The sequence below is a fragment of the Pteropus alecto genome, unplaced genomic scaffold (genome assembly GCF_000325575.1).
Source record: "Pteropus alecto unplaced genomic scaffold, ASM32557v1 scaffold402, whole genome shotgun sequence".
Lineage (NCBI taxonomy): Eukaryota > Metazoa > Chordata > Mammalia > Chiroptera > Pteropodidae > Pteropus > Pteropus alecto.
In genome coordinates this window covers 576,105-590,749 of record NW_006432940.1, presented here as the reverse complement: position 1 = coordinate 590,749, position 14,645 = coordinate 576,105, and the positions used below count along the sequence as shown (strand labels likewise).

At 37.6% G+C, this 14,645-nt stretch overlaps 2 protein-coding genes across 2 annotated transcripts; one reads left to right on the top strand and one right to left on the bottom strand.

The window, feature by feature from the left end:
- The first annotated feature begins 7,380 nt into the window (after nucleotides 1-7,380).
- LOC102881002 (olfactory receptor 10A4) lies at nucleotides 7,381-8,360 on the top strand. The gene has a single exon (XM_006907560.1). It carries the CDS (start codon nucleotides 7,398-7,400, stop codon nucleotides 8,343-8,345), a length of 948 nt encoding a protein of 315 aa, XP_006907622.1. The 5' UTR covers nucleotides 7,381-7,397; the 3' UTR covers nucleotides 8,346-8,360.
- Nucleotides 8,361-10,654: 2,294 nt separating this feature from the next.
- On the bottom strand, nucleotides 10,655-11,602 carry LOC102881785 (olfactory receptor 2D2). Its single transcript, XM_006907563.1, has one exon. The coding sequence runs from the start codon at nucleotides 11,600-11,602 to the stop codon at nucleotides 10,655-10,657; it is 948 nt and encodes a 315-aa protein (XP_006907625.1).
- Nucleotides 11,603-14,645: the final 3,043 nt, after the last annotated feature.

Sequence of the window (14,645 nt, the reverse complement as noted above, 5' to 3'; positions counted from 1 at the left end):
CACACACACACACACACACACACACACACACACACACAGGATTATTTGTTAGCCATTAAAAAAAAGGAAATCCTGCCATTTGCTACAACATGGATGGACCTTGAAGACATTTTGTTAAGTGAAATAAATCAGACAGAAAAAGACAAATACTGTATAATCTCATATGTGGAATTAAAGAAAACAAACAAGAAACAGAGAAGAATGATGGTTGCCAGTGGCTAGGTAGGATGGGGGAAATGGGGAAATGTTGGTCAAAGGATATAAACTCAGTTATAGGATGAATAGGTTCTGGGGATCTAATGTATAGCATGGTGACTATAGTTAACAATATTGTATTATATACTTGAAAGATACTAAAAGAATATCTCTTAATTGTTTTTGCCACAAAAAAGGTAATTATTTGAGGTGCTAGACGTGTTAACTAATCCTATCATGATAATCATTTTGCATATATGCATGTATCAAATCATCACTTTGTGTACCTTAAACTTAAACAATGTTGTATGTCAATTATATCTCAATGAAGCTGGGAAAAAATAAAAATTAAATTAAAATAAAAAGAATTCTGGCATACTCCTCTAACCTCTTTTAGGTAGAAACCTTGGAAGACAGACTATTGAGTTTTTTCCCTTTGCTCTGTAGCCTCAGAAGTGCAGGAAAATTTGTAGCTGCAGTACAGGTCTTCCTCCAATTATGGGTTTGCAGAATCTTTATGAATTTTTGCACTCCTGAGAACTCCTCCAACTTACACCTGTCAGAAAGTGAACCTGTGATGTCACCTGAGAAAGAAGCAACATTGGGGGAATCACTTCCCTACAGTAAACAGTAGGGACCTAAATAGTCCTGAGACCTAGCCTGGAATCCTCTAGAGTGATTGACACAAACCCAGCCCGGAGCTTCTCTGGTATGACTAATGCTGCACAGTTCAGAGCATCTTCACAAGGACTGACCCAGCAACAGCCTAGGATTTCCCTGGGATGTCTGACACAGCACTGAGACAAAGCTTCTTCGAGAATGTGACAAGGCACAACCCCAGGATTCACCACCAATGTAGACCAAGACTAGCACAACCCAGAGTATCTATGGAATGACTGACACAGACATAGTCCAGGGCTTTTCTGACATGGCTTGCACAGACACAGCCATAATTTAAGGATTCCCCTGGAGTCACTCATTCAGACATAGTCTTAGGCTGTTCTAAAGTGACTGTTGCAAACCAGGGCTTTTCTGAAATGTGAAACAGACAAGTCTCACTGACAGGAGGTAAGTAAAGGGTGAGAAGATAGGGCACAGGCTTAAATCTTTTGTAAGGGGGATACTGCCACACCACCAAATAAGTGTCTTCTTTGACACATTTTTGAGAGACAAGAAAGGAGATCAGAGGTGTCCAGTAAAAAACAAGGAATTTTATAAGACTTGACAAATTATGGAACATAGGAAAGGGTAGAAAACAATGATAAAAATGTATTGTGCTTTAGAATGTTGGAAGTTTTTGCACAAATATTATCTTATTTCACACTCACAACCACCCTGTCAGATGGGTAGGGCATTTATAATAAGCATCATTTTATAGTTGAGAAACCCATAACTCAGAAAACGTTATGTCAATAGCTCTATGTCTCATAGCTAAAAAACAAACAAATGAACAAACAAACAAAAAATTAATAACCCAAATTGTAACTCTCTGAATTTGTGACTCCAAAGTTCTTGCCATTAAAACTACATGATCTCAAACTATCATATATGTGGTAGTTTCACAGAATTCTCTTAAGTATGTTATCCAATTCTTCCTTGTTGTAACAAAACATAGAATCTCCATAGTGTTATCCCTGAAAGGAGACACTGTGGATAGAGCTGTAGCTGGGCAGGCAACCTCAACTAAGTGTCTCCATAACTTCCCCTCCCCTCTAAGGGTTCTCTCTTCCCATGTCTGATGGCTGCAACCACAACCACACTTATCCAAGACTCTGTGCTTGCAAAACCAGCAGTAAAACAGCACCTGAATTACACTGCATCGATAACATCCTTACAACCATAACTGCACTCATATGATTACAGGAAGTCAGTTCTTCGAAGTCTTCCCAGCAACTTCCCCTCTACCTTCCCCCACTTAGTAGGGGAAAACAGATAGAAAAATAAAAACAGAAGAGAAAAGTGAAACATATGAAAGAGAAAGAGAAGGAAGTCTAGATCAAAAGAAGGAAATATAAAGTGAAGGGTTAGAGAAGGATCAAGGTAAATGAAGAAAAATATGGAATTACAACTATGCAATGGAGGCAGATGTAAAGTCATGAATCATGCTTTCATATTGTGTTTTGTGCAGCCCTAGGTCCTAAGAAGATTCATAAAGGAACTATTATAGGAGAAAAAGGAAAGCCAAACAAGTGGGGCTCTGAGCACCCACCCCTGCCCCTGTTCATCCTCACTGGGTTTAAGTATTGAGATTCCTTATCAGATTCGGTTTAGAAAAAAAAAAGGAGAGGGCACCTCTGCTTTAAAAGTCAAAAACCTACTGGTAAGCATACGTAATTTTCTTCAGCTTCATTTATTGGACATTCAGAGATTCTCTTTGATAACTTTTGAATTTTCGGCCTGAGAATCTTTTTTACTCCAGCCTTTTGTCACATGTTGTCCAGTGTCTAAGTGGTGTCATCTGGTAGTGTGTCATTAGGAAATTCTCAAATTGTGCTGTGCTGTAGTTTTCCTTTGGTTTCAATGGTTATGGGTCTCAGCTACACTTCATTAGATTTTTTTCTATCTATCCTACACTGCTTTACTAAATGATTTGGAGTCTTTTTTAAACTATAGAAATTACAGTAATATCAAACTAATAATGATGATAATGATTTAAATTTGTGTAGTGTTTTATAATTCTACATTTATTTCCATATGATAATTTAAAGTACTGTTAAAAGGATTTTTTTACAAACACTTAGAAAAAAGAGTAGTGATTAATCCATCGTGGACTCATGACAAAGAACTTCATTAACATTTTAAGATATTAGTATGTTAAACCAATTAACTAATGTCGTTAATATGAAAGTTAATTAGTAAGTCAATGAACATTTATTGGTACTATGTAGGTATCAGGCAATGTTATATAGATACAATGATGGATACCATTTGGTTTGTGTCTTCAGGGAGTGCACAGTTTGCAGGAGAGGACACATATAAAAATAATCATGATAGAAAACCACCATTATAATTCAGGTATTTTAAAATGCTATGAGGAACACAAAGGAGAGAGTAATTAATTATATTTAGTTGGAGGATGGTGGTGGTCAGAAGAGATTTTGCAAAAAAGTTGACATTAGATCTTGGCTTGAACGGTGAGTAGTGGTATGGTTTACTTGCATTTCACTAAGGCATTTGATGAACCCTTTCATGAGATCTTCGTTACTACATTAAAGAGATATGTTCCCAGTAATAGCATATAACTATGCTTATTTATACCCAACCCATGTCTGAAGTGATTTATAGTCACTGATAGAAAAAATAATAAAAAATAGCTTTGCCGTTTGCCCCAAAATTAGAGATTAAAAAAATTAGTGTCAATCCATTTTGGGATATGGCTTAAGTGATGTGCCCCAGAGTCTTGTCTCTGTTCTAGGATATATTTGGATTACGTATTTGAGGGGAGTGGACATCTCTGGCATACTGAGTGCTGCACAGCTCTTGTAATAGAGCAAAGTTTTAAAAATATCTTCTCAGAACATAGCAAAAAATTTAAACAAAATAAATATTCCTTGGAAGATGAAACCTAATGTACCATCTATAACACATACACACACACACTCAAACCTATAGTCTTACTTGACTATAGGTTTAACTAAAGATCCAATAGTGTCATCAAACTGCTATAAAAATAGGCTACACTAATTACTAAGCACTAGGAGTCAAGCTCCACTAAGTGCAGATGGTGCTATGATGAAGGAATAGATTTGTACTCGTAGTGTTAACAATTAGATAACATAAATAGATGCACACATATACAATTATAAAGGTGTTCTAATAGAGATTGACACAGTGTTACAAGAGAGTAAAAGAATAATCCCTTGATTAGGCCAAGGGAAGACAGGAAAACCTATCAAAGAAAATGATATTTCAGTTGAGACTTGCAAGATGAGTAGAAAGTTATACATAATCACAGGAAAAGGTTTCTAAGAGTGGAGAGCCACATGCACGAATGCAAGGAGGAGTGAGAGAATATAATGTGTGCACAGAACAGAAATATTTTCATGTGACCAGTGCATCAGCAGTCTAGGCTATTTGAAACTGGAAAAATAAGCAGATATCAGAGAAAAAGACCTTGTTAAAAGGTTTATACTTATTCCAGGGACAGTAAGGAGTGATTGAAAAATGTTAAGCAGGTAACTTAATCAGTTGCTGTCAGATCACACACAAGAAGTCAAGGATGGCTTGAAGAGAATGAACTGGAATTAGGTTCCTATGGTATTCCAGGCTGGAGAAAATAAGAGCCAGAATCTAAAGGCTGTGTGGTAGGAATGAAGAATCAGTGTTTAGGCGGAAAAATAACAAGTTTGGGATGAAATGATTGTTATCCCAGTTCTTGGGTTATACAGTGGGCATTGTCATTTTCTAAAATGGAGTAGATAAAAGGAGAAGGCTTGGAGCAGAGGAATATTAATGGGTATAATTTAGAATTCATCACTATTTAAATCTGTGTGTCTTGTATGAGGCTATAATGTTGATGTATGTAGTCTTCTGTGTCTACATTCCTTATGTGTGAAGTTCATTGTGTCCACATTCTGTCTGTGCAGATATTTCCCTGATTATTTTCCACATTTTCTTCATTGTTCATTCATTCATTCAAAAACAATTTACTGGGCGTCTACCTTGTTAGGAATTGGGATAAAAAGTTAAATAACATAATTTCTCCTTTCAAGGAGTATACTGTCTAGAATATAAGATAGAGACATAAATAATTGGTTATTCAAAGATAAAGACTATGCAAGTGGCTTTCTGAAAGGTCTCGTGTTGCTATTATCTCAAAACTTCCTGCCCCTCTCTAGAAATTGTCTTTCTCTTTGCTCTCCAACTGCTGCCAGTGCCAAACACTCCGCTTGACCTCACCTGTGAGCTCAGACTCATTTTTATTTTCAGAGAGTGGGTCAAAGTGTTGCTTGATGGTTAGAGCCATGATTTGGAGTCAGACTGCTCAGGATGCATGTCCTAATGCCAATATTTACTGGCTGCCTAACCTTAGAAAAATTACACAACTTCTCTGTGCCTCGGGTTCCTTGGCTGTAAAATAATAGTCTACCTTCAGGTTGTTGTGAGACGAAAAACGTGACACATGCAAAACGCTTAGATTAGTGTCCGGCATTTATTTTGTGTTCTGTAAATGTTCATTTTCACTATTAAAATAGAGATAAGGTATCGAAAAAAGCTTTCATACAAGTGATGCCCAGATTGAAGTTTTTAAAATGAATAGAATTCAGCAAAAAAAAATTTATTAAATGTATTGGAATGACACTGATTAATAAAATTATATAGGTTTCAAGTGTACTATTCAATAATACGTCATATGTATGTTGACTGTGTGTTCACCACCCAAAGTTAAATCTCCTTCCTTCACCATAAATTTGACCCCCTTTACCCTTATCTACCTTTCCCCTCCCTCCTTTCCCTCTGGTGATGACTAAATTGTTGTCTGTGTTATGAGTTTTTGCTTGTCTTGTTCCTTTGTTGCTTTCAGTTTTATATCCCACATATGAGTAAAATAATACGGTTCTCAGCTTTTTCTGTCTGATTTATTTCACTTAGCATGATTATCTTGAGGTCCATCCATGTTGTGGCAGATGGCAGTATTTCATCTTTTTTTATGGCTAAGTAATATTCCATTGTATCTATGTACCACAGCTTCTTTATCCAATCAAAAATTTTAACACTTTCTCAGTATGTTTGCTCTTTACCTTCCTCCTTCCTTTACCACACTGACTTCACCTCTTGCACTTGCTCAGGACTTTACTCAAATATAATCTTTTCAGTGAAGCCTTCTGTGATACTCCCCCACACACCCCAAGTGCCTATCTCCTTCTCCACTGCTTTATTCTTCTCCATTATTCTTATTAATATCTAATATGCTATACATTTTATTTATATAATTTGTTTATAATCTGTCTTCCCTACTAGAAGGTGATTTCTATTAGGGAAGGGATTTTTGTTTGTTTGACTTACTGATATAGCTAGCATCTTTAGTATCTAGAACAGTGTCTGGCACACAGGAAACAATATTTATTAAATAAATTATTCTTTTCTCTTAAATATGGGAAAGTAAGGGCTACAGTGAGTTTGGGCAGTGAGTTAGATGAGAAGTGGATTTTGGAAGGTAGCTCTAACATTATAGCATAATAATTATAATGGTTAGCATTTATTGCCTATGTCTTATATACCAGTTACTGTGCTAAGTGCTTTAGATTTATTCCTTTATTTAAGTGTATTAAGTAATATGTATTTCTCAGAAAGAATTTTAGAGTCCCACTTTTGAAACTTAGTTATTAATACAATGATGAAATCTTCTGTTTCTTTTTCACAAGATTTAACATTATTAAACCTGCATACTTAAGTTGATGTTTATTAACATGTAGCACTTCATAATTCTTGACAGTGAAGACACAAGTCAACAAATAGAAACTGATGAAAGGGTTTATACATAACATATCTAGATTTTCTCTGTGGTCTGATACTATCCTGAGTCTGTCTTCCCTTTGTCTGATCACATATATTCACATAGAGAATATTTAGCCCAGGAATCAAACCAGTTTTTATATTGTGTGTCTTCTTGCTTTAACTGTGATTGTCTGAATATAGAAATGATGATTCCTCTAATATTCTGAAATCTTCTCAGGTGTGAACTGCTGGAGACTGGGACACATTAAGGTCTCTGCCTCAGGGATCATTGGTAACTGCTGGCTCACTTCCATTGCTTTTTCTCCTTCTCACCCTTTTATTTTGCAGAAAACATATCCTGACTCACTTCACCATCTTTCACTGTGTCTCAAGAACCCTCTCTTCAGAAACTCTTGGCTTAGCTTTTTTTTAGCACCACGATTAGCGCTAAAGAAAATAGAAAAGCAGAGAAAATCAGGAGATGTATAGATATATACAGTATGCCTCTGTTCAGTCTGAAAAAAAGGATAATATTCTTCCAAAAAATTGTGAATCCCATAGTCAGACTTGTTTTTTACATTTTTGAAAGTACAGCTGTTTCTTCTTCAAAAACTATAACAGGAAATGTGGAAAAAGAAGCCATAGGAAGTTAATTTTCTAAGAGTATAATAGAGATCGAAATAAAATATAACTGAGGTCTAAATAACATATGGAGACTTCTCCTTCATGGTGTGCAAATGCCCAGTGAAGTCCTGGGCAGAAGCATGATGTGGGGAAACTGGACAATTGTCAACAAATTTGTTCTTGTGGGCTTCTCGGCCTTGTCCTCTGAGCTACAAGCTCTACTGTTTCTCCTCTTTTTGACCATTTACCTGATTACTCTGATGGGCAATGTCCTCATCATCCTGGTCACTACAGCTGACTCTGCCCTACAAAGTCCTATGTACTTCTTCCTCAGGAACTTGTCTTTCCTGGAGATAGGGTTCAACTTGGTCATTGTGCCCAAAATGCTGGGGACCCTGATCATCCAAAATACAACCATCTCCTTCTTTGGCTGTGCCACTCAGATGTATTTCTTCTTTTTCTTTGGGGCTGCTGAGTGCTGCCTCCTGGCCACAATGGCATATGACCGCTATGTGGCTATCTGTGACCCTTTGCGATACCCAGTCATCATGGGCCACAAGGCCTGTGCCCAGCTGGCTGCTGCTTCTTGGTTCGCAGGGTTTCCAGTGGCCACTGTGCAAACTTCATGGATTTTCAGCTTCCCTTTTTGTGGCCCCAACAGGGTGAACCACTTCTTCTGTGACAGCCCCCCCGTCATTGCACTGGTCTGTGCTGATACCTCTCTGTTCGAACTGGAGGCTCTGACAGCCACTGTCCTATTCATCCTCTTCCCTTTCTTGTTGATCCTGGGGTCCTATGTCCGTATCCTCTCCACAATCTTCAGGATGCCCTCGGCTGAGGGGAAACGCAAGGCCTTCTCTACCTGTTCTTCCCACCTCCTGGTTGTCTCCCTCTTCTACAGCACTGCCATCCTCACTTACTTCCGACCCCGGTCCAGCACTTCTCCTGAGAGCAAGAAGCTGCTGTCACTCTCCTACACAGTGGTGACTCCCATGTTGAACCCCATCATCTACAGCTTAAGGAATAATGAAGTGAAGGCTGCACTGAGGCGGGTCATCCACAGGACCCTGGGCCCACAGAAACTATGACTGACTTAGATAGAAACTGAAAAGCTAGAATGCAAGGACAAAGGAAAGAAAAACACATTTTTCACATGGGTTTTTGGTCTCTACTCTTTCTGGGAGCCACAGCATACCCACTGGGATTTTGGACTTTCCACTGAGATCCATTTCTGAATAAAAGAACATAGTGGTGACAAAAAGGACGGCAGTAGGTGCAGTGTTCTGTGGGACTATGGTACCAGTGTTCCCGAGGATGCTGGTTGTTTGCACAGGTTAGGAGCCTATCTGAGCCTATTACAATTTGCCATTTTTTATTTGTTTTAGTTTTCCTTGATTTTCTTCACCCATGTCATTTTTATGATCTTCTTCTTTACTTTCTTCTGTTTGTCCAAAAATTCTATCTGAAACTTTTAAGGATCCTTTTGTTTACAAGATAAAATAATGACAATAAATAGTAGAGTTTGATTTTATTCTTTCATTCTTTTATTTGAACTTGAAATTTCAACAAATTTTTATGCAGTAATCAGCCTATGTTAGACCTTGTTTAGGCCTCGAAGACACATTGGTGAACAAAACAAAACTCTTACCTCATGGAAATTATATTCTAGTGAGAAATAGAGGTAACAAAAAGATATTTAAAATCTCCACTCAATATAAAGTACACATACTTAAATGCTAGCAAATGAGGAATTCTTCCTCTGCTACTATAACTGGCCTATGCCTCATCTGGAGAAAGACAATTCCACATTACCGACAACTGCCTCAATCTCAAATTATTCACCTTGGATATGAGATTTGTTTGACAGAAAGAAATCTCCAGTCAAGTATAAGTGGACAAATTATAGGAAACTGCTATGAATAACCCAAAGTTTCTTTGTTTACTAAATTATTTTTGGAATCTCATTGTTATTAGATGAAATCAACTGTTTCTTTTAAGCTTGCTTATCACTCAACCAATATACCAGCCCCTCTTTATGATTTTGTCCAGCAAACATTGTCCAACTCTGGACTCTTGGAACATGGGCACCATAGCTTTGTGTAAACTATTCAGAAGAATGTATTGATAACAACATAAAATAGCATTACTGCATAGGCACATCCTGTCCATAGACTCTATGTGCCATGTTGGTACCGGGACCAGTTCAATCTCCCACACAAAGTGTCCTTCAGCTCTCATGTAGCAAGGCTCCTGGGGAGGAATACATTCTGAAATTCCATAAGAATGTGCAAAAGGAAAGACAGATCACAGGGTTCTACTTGCATGGTGGCAATCACACAACTGAGCAAATTGGCACCATAATAAATTTATCATTTCCAATTTTAGCCAAGCTTTAATCACTCCCTCACATTCGTTTTACTTGATCATGGTATGGTCGGTAGAATAATGGGCCCACAAAGATGTCCACATTCTAGACCCAGAACCTGTACATATGGTACCTTACATTTAAAAGGACTTTGAGGATGTGATTAAATTAAGAATCATCATATGAGGAGGTCATCCTGGATTTTTTTTTTTTTTTTTGGAATACAATAACAAGAAATCAGAAGGTAGGAAGAGAATGAGCTTAAATATTCATTCACATAGCTTCTTCGCCTCTATATACCTAAGTTCACAATTCTTCCCTGGTGGCCTTCTACATACAGCTACCCTCTCCAAGTTCTAGTTGACTGCTCTTGATCCATCAGGCCCAGGTTTGGTAACAGCTTCTCACTCTTGTTACCCTGGGATGTCAGAATTTATTGGTTTCTAAAACCCCGTCTTTACCTTTATAAAGTTGTGTCCTGATAGGTGCAATATTCATGTCTCTAATAAGAGTGTGAGAAGTACAGCAGAGCTCATTAATTCTGCTTCATCATACTCACCTCAAAGACACATGTAGATACATGTACATGCACACATATATATAGCATCTAGCTCATAGCATAGTAAGTGATTAAGTAGTGTTTGCTAATTTATTGATTATTTGGTGATGCAAAGTGATTCAGAAATACCAAAAGATAAAGGAGTTGAAGTAGCATCTGGGATAGATAGATAATAGTATGTAGCATGATAAAAATATATATATTTTATAGGTTCCAGGGTTTATAAAATGTGAATATTTCTCAAAGGATTTCCTAACACATAGGTGCTAAAAGACCAACCAGAAGGAAGCAGACCCTCCTTCCTATTGCTCCATGAATTCTTCTTCTTCTTCTTCAACAAAGGAAGTACTGGGTGAAGGATGGAGGATGGACTCATGGATAACGCCAAAGGATAAGAATTGTACCACATTCCAGGCTTGCTTAGGGAACTACTCAGTAAGTCTTACAAGTAGAGAGTCAGGAGGCTCTCACTGTCAGTGGAAAATCCCGAGCCTGCATGGAAAATTTCTTGTGGCTACATTCCTCAGAGCTCTCTTCACATCCTTGTTCCTCAGGCTGTAGATGAGGGGATTAAGCATGGGGGTCACCACTGTGTAGAATACAGACACCAGTTTTTCCTGTTCTTTGGAAGACTTTGGTGTCATGTAGGTGACAACTGCTGACCCATAAAAAAGGATGACCACCATAATGTGGGAGCCACAGGTAGAGAATGCCTTGAGTCTCCCCACAGCTGACTTCATCCTGACCACGGTCACTATGATGCGGCAATAGGATAGCAGAATAAAGGAAACAGGTATGAGGAGAATCATAACTCCCATGAGGAAAATGGCCATCTCTGAAGTCCAAGTGTCTGTAGATGCCAAGGTCAACAGTGCAGGGGCCTCGCAAAAGAAATGAGCAATACTGTTGCTGCCTCGGTAGGGTAGCCGTAGTGTGAAGGTGGTGTCCACAACAGAAACCAGAATGCCACTGGTCCATGATCCTGCAGCCAGCCGAGCACACACCCTCCAAGTCATGATGCTGGGGTAATGCAAAGGATTGCAGATGGCCACATACCGATCATAGGACATCACTGCCAGAAGGACACACTGTGTACCCCCAAAAATGAGGAAGAGTAGGAGCTGAGCTGTACAACGTGTAAGTGGAATGACCTTCTTCCTTGAGAGAAGATGGACTAGGGCCTGAGGAATGATGTTGGTAGAGAAACAGAGGTCAGCCAGAGATAAATTGCAGAGAAAAAAATACATGGGTGTGTGAAGCAGGGAGTCAACCTGAACAAGGGATATGAGAAGCAGATTCCCAAGTACAGTGACCAAATAGATACCCAGGAATAAGATAAATAGCAGCTGCTGGGTGTGTGGATCATCAGAAAGTCCCAGGAGGAGGAATTCTGTCACCTGTGTCTGATTTGTCTGTTTCATAGTTTGTTTGTTTGTTTGGTACGAAGTCACGCATAAATATGTATAACCTATAAAACAATATAATTAAGTTGAAGGGCTTAGAAATTGCCCTCAATCACTACAAACCATTTCTAGAATCCCCTTTGAAGGTTTTTAGAAGATGATCGTGCCACCTTAGTTGAAACATTTTCAATGTTGCAAAACTTAATACTTTATAAGATGGCATTCACTTTTAGTGCCATCTGGCAAGTGTAGAGTAGATCAAAAAATCATCTTCTTTATTCTGAATATCTTCTTTATTCTAATAACAAAACAATAGGTTGAATTCATCTATAAATCATGCCATTTGATTTCACCTTTTATCTACTAAAACCTTTAGCTTTATGCTGCTCTTGCCACACCGTCTCATCTCATGATGATGTAAATGTATTTATTTCTTTAGACAAAGAGCTGTACCTATTGTTGCCACCCTGAAAAGATAATCTCTGGGGTATAAGAATTCAAAAAGAGCCCAAGTACCCCGCAAAACTGACTTTTTCTTAGAGAAAACCTGTTTTGAAGGAGCTGGGAAACCAAGGGGCAACTCTGGATAGTGCCATAATCTCTTTGGAAATCCTATCCCCAGCTTCAGCTGCAGTTCCCAGAGATCATTCTTAACGATCGGTAAACTTCCAAAGTACCAGACACATCCTCACAACAGAATTTTCATTGTAAGCCACCAACTTCACTCGTTTTCTATGTTCAGACTAAACAGCACTAATCTGCCACTTCCAGCTCATCATCTCTCTCTGCTGGCATTATCTGTCTACTCCCCCCAGATTTCACAAACTCCTTTGAAAACTGTGTCTATGTATTTTTCACTTTTATGTACTTTATTAGACGCAGCATAGAACTTTGTTCAAGAAATTATAATTAATTAAATTAAATTAAAACAATTTGGTCACATAATTTAGTAGAGTTGTTTTAAAAGCCTGCCAACATCCTTAGAGAGATTTGCAGGAATTTGGGAGCAATACTAAAATATCATGGAGCTGTTCCAAAAAGAGAGAAAATAAATTTAAAGTCTAAAGTTTAAGGCCCTGTGCAAGGCTTAGGCTTTCGACTCTTTATCTGTCTGGTAAAGGTGCTTTAAAATAATGTTTTAAATATTTCAAATGCATACATACACATATACATACATAAACATGTGCATACATACAAACATCAAATAGAATGTATGGAATTTCCGAGGAAATCAATTATATCAAAATACAGTTATTGAAATGATTTTAGAAAACAAATATGTGATATAATAATAATACATGTGCTCCTTCAACACATTAAATTTTAAAATGTTGTTGAAAGTCTAAGAACCACTTTAATTTCAAAATGATGAGCTTATATTATATTTTGAGATATCTTAAACAATTGCAATATGGTATAAAAATACCTCCGATTTTTATTGGTGATAAAGTCATGGATACTGATAATGTTGGTTTGGGTTTGTTATCTACTTCAAACAAGAAGGAAATTTTAAATTTCAGTTAGAGTAAAGGAAAAATTAAAAAGTAACATTTACATCGAAATTGAAGAAAGCCCTTAATTCTAAGAACTCCTGGGCTAAAGGAATTCCCAGTTTTCTCAAAAAGACACAATTATACTCTGTGTAATCTGATAACAGAGTCTTAGGCATTTGGATTAGTCCATGAGTCAAAATGATGAAAGATTTCAATTCATCATTGAAATAATAAATGAATAAATGAAACATTAATATGAACAATCACATCTCTGCTTGATGATCATTTATGGCTCCCTTTCCAGTTACTTTCCTTGCCACAGAACTAGGACACACTGGTTTTTATGTTCCACTGGTTTTTGCTCAGCATAGTCCCTCTATTCAGAGATATGCCCACTACATGGAGTTAGCATCATTTTCATTGAACATTCATCACACTTTGAATATTCGATAACTTTATTTGTTGATCAAATGTTATTGACCAAGTACTTCCTTGGTAATGGAGACACAGAGGGAATACCCAGCTCCTGAAGCCAAAGACTCTCAGATAGGAGAGACCAAACTATAGTCATGTTTTATCCCCAGTGTCAGTGTGTGCCCTAGAACACCATAGAACCATAGCAAACGTTGGTTTAATGAATAAATGTACTGGACCAAGTGAGTCTGTTTGATCTAACAATTAAGCCAAACTGATATAGAATTGCTTCTAATGGTAAATATAGTCTATTGTTAAATAGCTGACATAAAAATAAAATTTGAGAACTCAAGCTATTTTAAGATAGATACTTTTGGAATTACCATCCATCTAGTGGAAGGCACTACCTGGTTGGTTCTTAGAGTCTCCACTTATGGTTTGGCTCGGGTCATTTGGACTTACTTCTGCCTCAGTTCATACCCTTCCCAGAGTAGAAATTAGTACAACAGTATCAATCAGGTGTCTAGATCTCAGGGAAAATTAAATGGTAAGCAAACAATGTTTCTCAGTTTTACTGAAAAGAGATATAGAGGATAAAACTAAACACTGTCACAAAGTTCTAAGTGATGCCTACAATCTGTAGCTAACTTAATGAAGAGCAGCTAGAGGATATTGCTGATTTCTATGCCTTCTTACACATTCTGCACTTCCACCTATCTCCAACATACATAGACATAGACACACACAAGTATACACATTCACAAACATCTCGTATACCCCAGATACATAAGTGTACTTACAGCATGATGTACTTACCTCCATCATAGCTCTTAACAAACTATATTGAAATTATTTTCTTTCTCTGTGACCGTAAGATATTTCAAGAGCAGTAACCACATCTGACTCATCTTTATTCACAGCAAATAAGATAAATCCTGGCACAGAATAAGTGTCCTACAGGTGTTTTTTGAGCTGATTTGACCTTAACCAAAATATCAGGAGACAGAGAAGTGAATAAAAGAGATGAGTGTGACATGTGTCCTGTCAGATGGCAAGAGCTCCCACTGACCCTAAGAGTACAACATTAGAAAGTTATACCCCTGACCTCTTCCAATTTGTTTTTCAAAGCATGTTATTCTCCCAAGCAAATGTGG

What these genes read in the sequence shown, in the direction of transcription:
- LOC102881002 (XM_006907560.1), top strand. Translation starts at nt 7,398, where the DNA reads ATGATGTGGGGAAACTGGACAATTGTCAACAAATTTGTTCTTGTGGGC.
- LOC102881785 (XM_006907563.1), bottom strand. Translation starts at nt 11,602, where the DNA reads ATGAAACAGACAAATCAGACACAGGTGACAGAATTCCTCCTCCTGGGA.